General features: G+C 43.3%; 1 protein-coding gene across 1 annotated transcript; it reads right to left on the bottom strand.

Moving 5' to 3' along the window:
• Positions 1–3,215: 3,215 nt before the first annotated feature.
• On the bottom strand, positions 3,216–13,666 carry LOC140309344 (NACHT, LRR and PYD domains-containing protein 3-like). The gene is made up of 11 exons (XM_072387172.1): positions 13,547–13,666; positions 11,290–11,400; positions 11,086–11,205; positions 10,347–10,425; positions 9,977–10,184; positions 8,026–9,829; positions 7,560–7,733; positions 5,957–6,130; positions 5,642–5,815; positions 4,400–4,446; positions 3,216–4,275 (listed from the first exon to the last, which is right to left on the bottom strand). The coding sequence occupies exons 2-11, from the start codon at positions 11,355–11,357 to the stop codon at positions 3,734–3,736; spliced, it is 3,390 nt and encodes a 1,129-aa protein (XP_072243273.1). The 5' UTR covers positions 11,358–11,400; positions 13,547–13,666; the 3' UTR covers positions 3,216–3,733.
• Between the last annotated feature and the right edge of the window lie 559 nt (positions 13,667–14,225).

Below are 14,225 nucleotides of genomic sequence, written 5' to 3'. Positions count from 1 at the left end.
CATGCTGAACATGGGACAACATTTTCACGACCCGAGATAAATAAAAACAGCTTGTTTAGTAGCCTTAAACAGAATGAAGCTTCTTCAGTCTTGACGGAGCTGCTTATTGTCCATCTCCTCTGATTATTAAGGTGGTATTACAGAGAAAACTCAGTGCGTGAAAGCCTCTGTGTGCGGTTGTAGCCACGGTGGCTCGAACAAACATAAACATGACATAAGATGCCAGGGAATGCCTCCTGTCAGAGTCCTCACAAAGATAGAAGCACAGAATGTGTGTTTTACACCCTGTGACAGCGACGCAGAGAGGGTCGAAATGTCAAACGTGTGTCGTCACCCGCCTGATTTACACATTTCTGCTTCTATCTTTATGAGGACGGTCACTCATTCACATATCAGCGTTAAAACCACTGACATCACGCCGCTGTGACATCACAGATAGACCTTAGCTGAAGAGGTGCCATTTTCACAACAGGTTTAGGTAGTTTCAGAGAAACAAAGCAAAAACTGTCAGGATTCATTGACACTTTATGTTTTGAAATAGATGTTTTATCGTAATTTCCGGTTTTATTTTGAAATATTAACTTCCCTCTCATTTCAGGTATTTTGCCCTTCCTCCCGTGTCAAATGTCTGATTGTCTTCCCTGATTCCCAAAGTGTTTCCACCTGTTCCCCTCATGTGTTCAAATAGTCTGCGTCTCCCTTGTCTTGCGCCAGTGTGTCGCTTGTCCTATGAAGTTGAGCGTTCCTCCTTCAGAGAGATCTTTTGTTTGTAAAGTTTTGAACCATAGTCATAGTTTACAGTCGTTTAAAGTTCATAGTCTGTTTTGGTTTCCTCCATTTGGGAGTGATCTTTTGTTCATGTTTCATAGCCCCTCCGTTAAAGGAGCGGCTGCGTTTAGTGATTTGTAATTTCATAGAGCCTCCATTAGACGGAGAGTGTTTTGTTTTCTGTAAAGTTTCATAGTGCCTCCGTTTTCAGGAGAGCATCATTTGTTTGCTCCGCCTCGTTAGACGAGTGTTTAAAGATAATCTTTTATAGTCTTTTGTTTTCCTCCTGGCGTGGAGTGAGTTTGATTTTATAGTTTTTATAGTTTTATAGACACTACACTAGCCTCAAGCCTAATTATATAGGATAGTGTATTAGGATTTAATAGCCCCTTGTTTTCTCTGTCAGGAGACCAATAAGAGGTTTATTTAATAAACTGTCTTATACTGAAAGATCCTGCATCTGTGTCCTGCCCTGTTCTGGCGAAAACATCTCACACATGAAATTAAATAAGCTGAACCGAACTTATCTTCAACTTTTCTGTGGGTCTGAATAAGTTACCATGTTAGTTTCTTCTGCAAGCAGCAGTATAAACACAGGCCCAGAGGGTTGTTAGTGCTGCCTCAGCCAATTAAAGCAGCGTTGGCCGATTCAAATCTTAACGGTCGGGTTTCTAAAGCCCGCGCAAATTTGGAACATATCAAACCACACATGGTCCCTCTCCGGCTTTGCATACATTACATGACATTCCTTGACTTCCTTCCTTCGTCCCTCCCATCCTTGTCATGGAGTCATTCAACGAGTGGTTGGAGAAAAAACCTTGACAGAAGAGTTGGAAGCCAAAGCAAAAGCAAGACATTTTTATTCTTATATTTGCCAAATTTTTGACATTTCGACCCTCTCTGCGTTTACATTATATACATTTAAATACATTAAATACATTTTCATCAATGAAGTAAAGTTTTTAGATAAATAATTAAACGTTTTATCAAAAAGTCTAAAATCATTAAAAAGTCTAAATGTTCAGATACTAAATACAAATTTAATGTAAAAGAGAAAATATCAAAATGATTTTTGAAAATATTTATTGAAGATTTTAAAAATTCAACATTTCAAACACAAAGTCAAACATTGTGAGACTGAATGTTAAAAATAATGATGTAAAATGATCAAATATCAAATGTCTGTGATCAGAAATCAATAATTCAGTCTATAACTGCACATCATCAGGATGAACCCTGGCTGCTCAGCAACCTTCTGCTCATTGGAGCAGAACCAGTGAAGTTTCCAAGGAATCATTCAGAAGAGTTTCAACCAGAAACTGACTGAATCCATGAATCTGAAAAGGTGTTTCTGAGTGAAAAAGACAGACGTGTACAGACTGAACTATCTGTTCAACAGTGATTCTCTGACAGGAAGAAACTCTTTGTGCTCAACACAGAGACAACCAGGAACCAGGTGAAATGAACCAGACTGTAAACCCAGGAAGCAGAGGTTCTTCTTCAGTGAATGTGGTGTTGAAGGTGTGGAGGTGGATCAGTGTGTCAGAGGAGACTCTGTAGAAGGACAGAGTGCCAGCAGGACGGTCCAAATACACTGCTGCTCTGTGAGAGGAGGAGGAGGAGGAGGAGGAGGAGGAGGAGGAGGAGGAGATGTCTGTTTCTTTGTCATTGTGACAGACAGAGTAACCAAATCGATCAGAGCAGCTCAGACTCCAGGACTGATCATTGCATCCAAACACACAGTCACTGTCTCCTCTCCTGCTGATTCTTCTGTAACTCACTGATATATAAACTGTTCCGCTCCACTCGACCTCTTTTCGACTTTTAACTGATGAAAAGTGTGCCTTATTTAATTATTTCAGTTTGGGGCACTTTAATCACTTAAAAGTACCCCATTTTTACTTGCTTCACTTTGGGGGACTTATCAGTTAAAAGTGCCCCAATTTTACTTGCTTCAGTTTTGGAACTGGTGTCCCTGGCCTGGAAAACTCAGCCACACTTAAGCACTCCTGCTCGAGCACACACTCCCGTCCGAGCCCCCTGGTACTTCATGGTACTTTTTAAAACAACCAGGCTCCAAGCCCCCTAACCTGGCAACCTCACCTGCAATTGAGCACTCCTCCTTGGGTACACACTCCCGTCCGAGCCCCCTGGTACTAATCATCACTGAGAATGTAGGAGGAATAGGTTTGAAAAAACCATAAATCATGGCTTCTCTGTCATGAAAGACATATTTTTGGTGAACCTTGGAGTCACACGCAGGACAGAGAAACTGAGTTCTCAACGGTCGTCGGAAGTTTTATAACAATTTATAACAGTTTCTGCAGCCAATTTGCAGTTCAAGAGCTCTGGCATTGATGCCCTGAACTTTTTAAAAGAACACGTGAAGAATGCAGAACAGAAAATGTGAAAATAAAATTTGAATTTAATGTAAAAGAGATGATGTAAGATGATGTAAAATATCAAATGTCTGCGATCAGAAATCAATAATTCAGTCTATAACTGCACATCATCAGGATGAACCCTGGCTGCTCAGCAAACTTCTGCTCATTGGAGCAGAATCAGTGAAGATCTGTCAGCAGGTTGGAAATTCATCTGGGCTGATTGCAGCTCAGTGATTCCTCTCTGATGTCACAGTTTGTCACATGTGCAGCAAACTAACTGCAGCTGACAGCAACTGAATGGTCTCAGCTGCAGTGAGCTGCAGAGAAACACAACATACTGATATTCAGTGTGAAGCTTTGACTGGAAACACAGAAAAACAACATCCTGGAAGAATGGCAGCTTCCATCTTTAAAGGACTGGAAGAGGAAGAAGTTTCCAAGGAATCATTCAGAAGAGTTTCAACCAGAAACTGACTGAATCCATGAATCTGAAAAGGTGTTTCTGAGTGAAAGAGACAGACATGTAGAGACTGAACTATCTGTTCAACAGTGATTCTCTGACAGGAAGAAACTCTTTATGCTCAACACAGAGACACTGAGGAACCAGAGGACCTGAACCAGAACCCAAACCCAGGAAGCAGAGGTTCTTCTTCAGTGAATGTGGTGTTGAAGGTGTGGAGGTGGATCAGTGTGTCAGAGGAGACTCTGTAGAAGGACAGAGTGCCAGCAGGACGGTCCACATACACTGCTGCTCTGTTAGAGACAGAGGAGGAGGAGATGTCTGTTTCTTTGTCATTGTGACAGACAACAGAGTAACCAAATTGATCAGAGCAGAACAGACTCCAGGACTGATCATTCTCTCCAAACACACAGTCTCTGCCTCTTCCTCTCCTGCTGATTCTTCTGTAACTCACTGATATATAAACTGTTCCTTTCCACTCGACCTCCCAGTAACAGCGACCAGTCAGAACATTTCTGCACAGCAGCTGAGGCCAGTCATCAAATCTGTCTGGATGATCAGGATATGACTGAACCTTCTCCACACATGTCACCTTCCTGTTGTTGTCAGACAGTTTCAGTTCTCTGTTCACTGTGTTTCTGTCGATGGTGAGTCGACAGGAATCTGATGGAGAGAACAAACACAATCCAGCTGCAGTTATTGATCTATCATCTGTTCACTTTGATCAGTGAGTGATGTGACAGTGAAGATGGCTGGATGTCATGAATCAGATGAAGAACACACTTACACTTCCTCAGACCTGGTGTCAGCCATCGTTCTCCAGCAGGCTCCACCCTGAAAGGAGGAGGGGGGTCAGAGCAGCACCGTCTCTTTCAGCATGCACACATGGACATTACATGGCTCTCACACACACATTGTTCTACACTGAGGAAGATGCTGACTGCTCCTGAGTCCTTCACACAGCCCCACTTGGAAAACACAGAAATATCCCTTTAACTGGATGAATAAAGTCTCTGAATCTGCTGAATATGTTTCCTTACAGGCTGTGCATTAACCAGCAGATGATTGCTGGTATGTATGTTTTCTTTGTGGCCCATTTATCTCAGAAATGACCTGATAAACCTCCATCATTCTGACAGATCCACGCTGTTTTAAGGGGACACCGGCTAATGCTGGCAGACATTTCCTCCTCCTCCTGACAGAGGTTTGCTCCTCCCTCGCTGCTCCTCATCACTTCTAACCAGCTCATGAGCCGGTGAAAGGAAAAGGAGCGGACTGGGTCTGAAGCTATGGAAATAAGTTATGAAAGTATGAGGACAATATGGGATGTTTCAGAAGTTTCATCTCCACTTCGGATCAGACTTAAATTACACTGAAAACATCTGTACGCACGGTCTGAGGAATGTGTGAAGTGTGTAGATTCTCTTTGTTTAATGCAGGAACATCTGTATGAGCGGTTTTTGTGTTTGTGTGTGAGATGGACTCTAGACCCACCCAGGGTGGACCTGCCTCTCACCCTGTGGCTGCTGGGATAGGCTCCAGTTCCTGCCACCATGAAGTGAATTAAGCAGGTAGAGAAAATGGATGAATGGATTTATGCATCTGGTCCCTGGACTTTGGATCATTTTTGATGGATGTAAAACTGAATTATTTGTACACTGTAACAGGGAACTTGTTTGGTGTAAACTAAAGGCAATATTTGAGCAGAAGAACTTTAAACCAACAGTGAAGCCTGAAGCTGTAAATGTAATGGTTTGGGTCTGAGGCAGGGCCCGGTCAACTCTCCATCACAGAATCCAACATGAATTCTTCACCATTTCAGAGGCTGTTTGAGGAAAATGTGAGACCATCTGTCCAGAAACTGCAGCTGAAGCAGAGGTGGACCATGCTACATGACAATGAGAGAAAACATTCCAGTAAATCCACCAAGAAACTTCTCCAGGGCTGAGTGAAGGATGACAGAGAACATGTTTCCAGCTCTTCCTCCTCCATCAGACATTGTGTGATGCTGCAGCAGACCTCTCCATACCTGAGAGTGTCCAGCCTCCACTGTGGATCATCCAGTCCAGCTGATAGCTGCTTCACTCCTGAGTCTCCTGGATGGTTGTAGCTCAGGTCCAGCTCTCTCAGATGGGAGGGGTTGGAGGGCAGAGCTGAGATCAGAGAAGCACAGCCTTCCTCTGTGATCAGACAGCCTGACAGGCTGCAGAAAACAACACAAATGGCAGATTCTGAGAGAAAAGACACCAACAGCAGACACCATCCTGAACAGGTCAGCTGTTCATCCATGACTGTAAAGCAGAATTAAAATGATCAGCAGTTGAACAGCTGAATGAATCCTGACCTGAGAGCTTCCAGGTTACAGTTTGGACTCTGCAGTCCAACAGACAGCTGCTTCACCCCTGAATCCTGCAGGTTGTTGTTACTCAGGTCCAGTTCTGTCAGACTGGAGGACTGGGAGCTGAGAGCTGAGGACAGAGCTTCACAGCTTCTCTCTGAGAGGTTACAGCCACTCAGTCTGAGGAGGAATAACAGGAAAAGAGTTAAGTTATGTAATTATTAATTATTCACATTAAAGATGGTTAAACTGGTTGTTTTTGGGAACGATCTGAGTGACCATTGTGCCATTGCAGAGGTCAGAAGTGCAAAACTCCCCTAAACTAAACTAAAAAATTCTACTCAAAAGAGATTTCAAACATTCTCATGAGCAGGCTTTCTCGCACCATCTGTCTAATTTTGAGTGGAAACGAATCTCCCTCCTTGATGATGTTGAGCTGGCCTGGAAATTCCTTCATGATGAACTCTTGAAGCTTATCAATAAACACGCTCCCTTGCGTAAATTTAGGATAAAAGAGAGAAATAATCCCTGATTTTCCACTGAAACTTGAAACTTCCTTAAAGAAAGAGATCCTGCCTGGACCAAGGCACGAAAACCCAAATTAGAGGCTGATTGGATCATTTTTGTCCTCTGCAACAAGTGTTCCTCCTTAATTAAGAAGAAGAAATCTGAATTTTATTAATCTGAAACCACCAAAAATCTAAATGATCCCGAGAAATGTTGGAATGTGGTGAGATCTGCTTCTGGTGCTTCTGGTGAACTTTGGTCATAGATTCTGTGAACTTGGCTGATAAATGTGCTGTTAAACTATTCTGATGAACGTTTCATCACAGCAGGGCACTTGTTTGACTCCTTTAACAGTAACTTTAAAAACTCTCTTTAAATAATGAGCCAGCTGCTGTAAACTGTCCTCTGTTGACTGTTCTTTTCATGTTGAACCTGAGTCTGTTTCTGAGGTCCATTCTGAGCTAAAAAAGTTGGACTCCAAAGAATCAGCTGGTCATGATAGTTTGGACCCATTTCTCCTGAAGCTGGCTGCTGACTTAATTGCTGAGCCTTTAGCTTGTATCTTTAATCTAAGCCTCAGCACAAACAAACTTCCCAAAGTTTGGAACTCCACATTTGTCCTTCTGCTGCTGAAAGGAGGCGAAAGCTCAACGGTGAATGATTACAGGCCGATCTCAAAATGATGCTCTCTGGTGAAAGTATTTGAAAAACTGGTCTGTGACCAACTGAAGGAGTTTTTAGAATCAAACAACGATCTAAAGCCCTTTCAGTCAGGTTTTAGGAAGCAGCACAGCACTGTTACTGCTGCCCTAAAAGCTTCAGTGTGTTTGAGGCATTGGATTAAAAACAGGTTTATATCTTTAATGTCTGTGGATGTAATTGTTGTCCATCTGTCTTGTCCACCATGACGTGTGCTGCTGCCTTTCTTGGCCAGGTCACCCTTGTTAAACAGGTCTTGATCTCAATGCTTCTTTTATCTAGTTAAATAAAGGTTTAATAAAAATAGAAATAATAAAACCATCCTGAACAGGTCAGCTGTTCATCCATGACTGTAAAGCAGAATTAAAATGATCAGCAGCTGAACAGCTGAATGAATCCTGACCTGAGAGCTTCCAGGTTACAGTTTGGACTCTGCAGTCCAACAGACAGCTGCTTCACCCCTGAATCCTGCAGGTTGTTGTTACTCAGGTCCAGTTCTGTCAGACTGGAGGACTGGGAGCTGAGAGCTGAGGACAGAGCTGCACAGCCTCTCTCTGAGAGGTTACAGCCACTCAGTCTGAGGAGGAATAACAGGAAAAGAGTTAAGTTATGTAATTATTAACTATTCACATTAAAGATGATTGAATTAATAAATAATGATGACATTTATCCTAATTATAGAATATATAAAGTGTTGCCACATTCTTGCAGCGTGTCTCTTTCCTCTTTATGTGAACTGATCTGATGTAACTGTTTGCTGTGAATCTGTGTTATCTAAAAACTGAAATTATATGAGAAATAACTCAGTTATTTTCTCTCCTTTTAACAAGCAAACAGAGTATTTAAAACATATTTATCTCTGTACTTACACAGCTTTGTTGGAGGCTTTGACCACTGGCAGCAGCCTCAGAAGAGCCTCCTCTGAAGCAGAGTATTTCTTCAGGTCAAACACATCCAGATGTTTTCCTGATGACAGTAAGATGAAGACCAGAGCTGACCACTGAGCAGGAGACAGTTTATCTGTGGAGAGACTTCCTGAACTCAGGGCCTGTTGGATCTCCTCCACCAGAGAATGATCATTCAGTTCATTCAGACAGTGGAACAGATTGATGCTTCTCTCTGCAGACAGATCCTCACTGATCTTCTTCTTGATGTAATCGACTGTTTCCTGATTGGTCTGTGAGCTACTTCCTGTCTGTGAGCTACTTCCTGTCTGTGTCAGCAGGCCTTGTAGGAGCCTCTGATTGGTCTGCAGGAAAAGACCCAGGAGGAAGCGGAGGAACAGGTCCAGGTGTCCATTTGGACTCTGTAAGGCCTTGTCCACAGAACTCTGATGGAGATATTTTAGATTAGGTTTCTTAAATATTTTTGACCACACAGAGGTTGTTTGTTGTTCCATCAGATTAACTCCAGACTTGATGAAGGTCAGATGGACACGAAGAGCAGCCAGAAACTCCTGAACACTCAGATGGATGAAGCAGAACACCTTCTCCTGGTACAGCCCTCTCTCCTCTTTAAAGATCTGTGTGAACACTCCTGAGTACACTGAGGCTGCTGAGATATCGATGCCACACTCTGTCAGGTCTGATTCATAGAAGATCAGGTTTCCTTTCTGCAGCTGCTCAAAAGCCAGTTTTCCCAGAGACTCAATCATCTTCCTGCTCTCTGGACTCCAGTGTGGATCTGTCTCAGCTCCTCCATCATACTTGACCTTCTTCACTTTGGCCTGAACCACCAGGAAGTGGATGTACATCTCAGTCAGGGTCTTGGGCAGCTCTCCTCCCTCTCTGGTTTTCAACACATCCTCCAGAACTGTAGCAGTGATCCAGCAGAAGACTGGGATGTGGCACATGATGTGGAGGCTTCGTGATGTCTGGATGTGGGAGATGATGCTGCTGGCCTGCTCCTCATCTCTGAATCTCTTCCTGAAGTACTCCTCCTTCTGTGGATCAGTGAACCCTCTGACCTCTGTCACCATGCCAACACAGCCAGGAGGGATCTGATTGGCTGCTGCAGGCCGTGTGGTTATCCAGAGGCGAGCAGAGGGAAGCAGGTTCCCCCTGATGAGGTTTGTCAGCAGCACATCCACTGAGGTGGACTCTGTAGCATCAGTCAGGGGCTCCTTGCTGTGGAAGTCCAGAGGAAGTCGACACTCATCCAGACCGTCAAAGATGAACACAACCTGGAACTGTTCAAAGCTGCAGATTCCTGCTGCTTTGGTTTCAGTAAAGAAGTGATGAACAAGTTCCACCAAGCTGAACTTTTTCTCTTTCAGCACATTCAGCTCTCTGAAAGTGAATGGAAACATGAAGTGGATGTCCTGGTTGGCTTTGCCTTCAGCCCAGTCCAGAGTGAACTTCTGAGTTAAGACTGTTTTCCCAATGCCAGCCACTCCCTTTGTCATCACTGCTCTGATTGGTTCGTCTCTTCCAGGTGGGAGCTTAAAGATGTCTTCTTGTCTGATGGATGTTTCTGCTCTGCCTGCTTTCCTGGATGCTGCTTCAATCTGTCTGACCTCATGTTCATCATTGACCTCTCCAGTCCCCCCCTCTGTGATGTAGAGCTCTGTGTAGATCTGATTCAGAAGGGTTGGGTTTCCTGCTTTAGGAATCCCCTCAAACACACACTGGAACTTCTTCTTCAGAGCAGATTTAACTTTACCTCCACAAAGTTCTAAATGAAGACAAGAAATAACATCAGTAAACAGACATTTCCACCCTGTAAAGAATGAGTATTTGAACATCTGTTGTTCTGTGTGTTGAGACATCAGTAAATGTGTCATTTATCCAGCAGGTTAAATCTTTAGAGAAATCCTCTTACTGCTCTGCAGACGCTCAGCCAGCTCCTCCTGCTTCATTCTCCTCAGGAAGTGAACTGTGATCTTCACTAATGCCTCTCTGCTCCACCTCTGCTCTTCATCCTCACCCTCCCTCTGACTCTCTAAGCATTCTGGGTAATCTGGGCTCAGAACCTTCTGGATCTTCTTCAGCTCCTCCTTCACAAAAGTGAGCATGTTGTCCTCCAGCAGCTGGAACAGAATACTATATGAATGAGCCAATCAGGCTGAAATCATGGAGCCAAACATCAGATCCATGTTGGACACACTGACAATCCACTGGTCTGCAAAGTGCAGCCTGGAGATGACTGTGAACACAATAGATGGAAAAGTAGCTGTTGTACATGTACAGACCATAAATATGGAGTCCAGCTGTGTCTGATGCTGCTGGGCAGACTGCCCACTGGGAACCTCTGAGCTCTGCTGGTCCACTCTGTGGAGGAATGATGAAGAATGAGCTCACATTGTGTCTGTCCACACAGAGACAAACACAAGGTAAAGGTCCATGGAGGGATGTGTGGATGTGAACAGTGAACGCAGCCATAAAGCAGCTGATTAACTCTGAAGCTGCACATCAGCAACATCTGTGTCCCAGAAGATAAGAGCTCAGTGTGTCTCTAACAGTGGGAGGAAGCTGATGTCAGATGAAGCAGTTTGAGGAGGAAGGGACACAGAACTGTGTGAACAGACAGAAGATTTGAAGCTGTATCACACAAGGAGGAAGCCAAAGATCAGCTCTGAGCAGGGCTGAAACAGCAGAATTTGAGAACCATGTTTACCATCTGAACAGAACATCTGGGACTGTAAATATCCTGTGTTACATTAAACTAGCTCCATGATTAACACAGAACTGTGTGATATATACTGAGGTTCAGCTTCATATTATTGATCCATGTGGCTTTGTTCATTAAAATGTTAATTTTACTCAGTGAAAGAGACCTGTTTTAACATCCATTCTTTCCACTCTGACAGTTTCACATGTGAACATGAAATGATGTGAATAAGAGCTCACATTAAACACAAGTTGGAATAAGAACTGTTCAGACTGACTCTGGAACATTTTACAGTGTTGCACCATTTACACTCAGCTCACCTCAGAGACCGTGAACGTTGGACTGATTTAAAGTTAATTATACGACCCAATGACCTGTCGCTCCTCATGGACACACAGCTGGGTTCAGGTCCAGATTCAGCTGCAGATCCAGCTTGGTTCCTGTGAATAAAGGTGGTTTGGTGATGTGAGCGCTGAGCTCTGACATGGAGAAGAGTCGTGGACAGTTAGAGATGGTGGTCTCACCTCTGAGCTTTGCTCTGGCTCTCATGTTCCCCACACAGAGTGGTTTTAGTGTCCTCACACTGATCCATGCTGCTGGATTCACATCAGCTCACACACACTTTCTACCTTCATCTGCAGAGGAAACACAGATCATTCATCTGCACATCAACTCAAATCCTCTTTTCCATCATCTGAGCTGTAAACAGATCAGCTGCTCCTCCACTGATTGGCTCTGATTCTCTGTTTCATATCAGTGTCTCTGAATGCAGTCAGACAGGAGTGTTGAGGCAGAGGAAGCTGCCATCAGCTGCTGTACTTCCACTACCTGTCCACTAGGTGGAGGCATGGAGCTACAGCCCAGCACACACCTCATGATCCGGATGATGAAGGATTCTTTAGTTTAGTTTTCAGAGGACTTTTTAACAGCAAATACAAACAGAGACAGATCTTAGATCTTAGCTTTAGGAGGCTTTAATAAAGCTGATCAAAAGTCTAAATACTGAGAAAAAGGAGCTGAAATTAGATCAAATGAAACATTTGAAAACAGGAAACAGGCCAACAGCAGAAACTAAAGGATAATGTTAAAGAATTATTTTAGTCTGAATGTAAAGTCTGACTGAAGCACAATGAACTCTGAACATCCTCATCATCACCAGACTAAACAAGTTAAATATATGCTGCATCACAGCTTCATCACTGACATTCAGCTCATTTTATTCTGAAAGGTCTGACAGGAAGCTGCTCTTTCTGACTTTAAAGCTGGAGACGACACTTTTATTCCAGGGACCGCAGTTCCTCTGCAGCTGACAGCTGTTATGCACAGAAATGCATCCATATGCGCGGGAGCGCGCGGGAGCCGTTTCAGGTGTGGATTATTACATTTATCCAATAAAGTTACAGTGATAACACTGAGCTGACAACGGTGTTTCATTCGTTCATCTTTTTTCTCATTTCTTCATGGATGAATAATACATGCACACTCATGTTAACCCGACAGTTGTACAGTTTAGAGCATCTGTTTCACCTGTTATTATATTATTGTAGAAATCCTCCAAAGTAAGGCCCTGAGCAACACTTCTGCAGTCAGCCCGAAACACGGCTGGAGACATTTTCTATGAACAATCTTTACTCAGTGTAGCCCAATGAAATCATCTAAAAATGAACCTAAAACTGTGAAACCTGATTATTTCAATGCTTCTTCAGGTAAACAGATTATGATGAAGTCACATCATTCCATCCCAGACTCTCTTTAAAGCAGGACCAGCAGGGGATGCATTTCATAACACCGCAGAGCACTCCAGCGGGTGGTAAAGACCGCCCAACGCATCACAGGCGCCCAGTTACCCTCCATCCAGGACATTTAGCACAGATGCTGCCTGGGCAGGGTGAGGAACATCATCAAGTCTTTCCACCCTTCTCCCATCTGGCAGACGTTACAGGAGCCTCAGGAAGAGCTTCTTTCTGAGGCTGTGACCCTGCTGAGTTCTGCACCGTCACTTTAACTTCTACCATCGTCACTTCACTGCAGCCTTGCACCTTCTGCACAGCTTATGTGTCTCACTCAGGCCTCACGCCTTTGTACATATTATTCATTCTACAACACTGTCTGCATGCAGCTCTTAGCACAGTAAGCTGCCCTCTCCACTCACTGAATGTGCACACCTCATCTGTATGCACTCTCTTCACAATGTACATATATTTATAATAGATATTTATTCCTAGAAGATTTCCACTGCACTTTCTGTAAATAATTCTGTATTTTGCACTTCTGGTTAGATGCTAACTGCATTTCTTTGGCTCTGTACCTGTACTCTGCACAATGACAATAAAGTTGAATCTAATCTGATCTAAGTCCCACAGTCAGATAAACTAAACACTGTCAGAGGTCATAGGTCGCCTTTATTCCTGTGTTATCTCTGGAGGAAGCAGAATCTCATTTATTACATGTGATACTCGCCTGCTGGGGGAGGACAAGGCGTCTGTAAAATGGAAAACTGTAAAATATCTGTTACGGTGGTTTTTTTCAGAGAAGCTGCTCTTTCTGACTTTAAAGCTGGAGACGACACTTTGATTCCAGAAATAAAACATGAAGCAGTTTGTTTGAGAAGGAAACAAACAGAAACATCAGCTGATCATCATGTTGATTGATTCCAGTTAATCAATAATCTGATAATCATGTAGATTTGTCTTCAAACACAAAGTGATCAAAGTTTTTTTCTGAAATAAGAAGCGAACATGTTCTCCAACATTACAGAGCAGAAACAAACAGGAAACTCACAGATTGTTCAGAGCTGCAGAAGAAGAAGACTCTCCACTCGACAGACTGAGACACAGGTGAGCTGCTTCCTGGAACCAGTCAGAGCAGAGTCCACCTGTGATGGAGGCGGGACAGATAGAAGCTGTCTGACCAGTGGAGTTCATGTTAAAACACGCCTCCAAGTTCCTGAGCAACAAACTCTGATCTGAAAACATTTATTCAGCCGTTCTCTCTGAATGTTCTCTGAGATTCTCCAGAATCGCCGTCAGAAACATTAAAACCAGGCTTTGAACTGGGATCTGTTCTGTGCAGCAGCTCTGTAGTTTTAGTGCTGCTGCAGATGCACCAGATGTGTGCAGCTAGTCTGAAAACATCTGTCATCATGTGACAAACTGTGAACACATCAAGGTGTGCTTAAGTGTGGCTGAGTTTTCCAGGCCAGGGACACCAGTTCACAAACTGAAGCAAGTAAAAATGGGGCACTTTTAACTGATAAGTCCCCCAAACTGAAGCAAGTAAATATGGGGCACTTTTTAAATGATGAAAGTACCCCAAAGTTAAGTAAGTAAAAATGGCACATTTTTCATCAGTTAAAAGTGTCTCAAACTGAATCAAGTAAGAATGGGCCACTTTTTGACATTTTTAAGTTACAAATTTTCAGCATATAAATGAATGATCCAATTTGGCACACTTTCGTCAT

The sequence above is a fragment of the Leuresthes tenuis genome, unplaced genomic scaffold (genome assembly GCF_036924035.1).
Source record: "Leuresthes tenuis unplaced genomic scaffold, fLeuTen1.0.hap1 SCAF_6, whole genome shotgun sequence".
Classification (NCBI taxonomy): domain Eukaryota; kingdom Metazoa; phylum Chordata; class Actinopteri; order Atheriniformes; family Atherinopsidae; genus Leuresthes; species Leuresthes tenuis.
The sequence above is the reverse complement of the archived record's forward strand: the minus strand, read 5'-3'. Positions and strand labels throughout refer to the sequence as shown.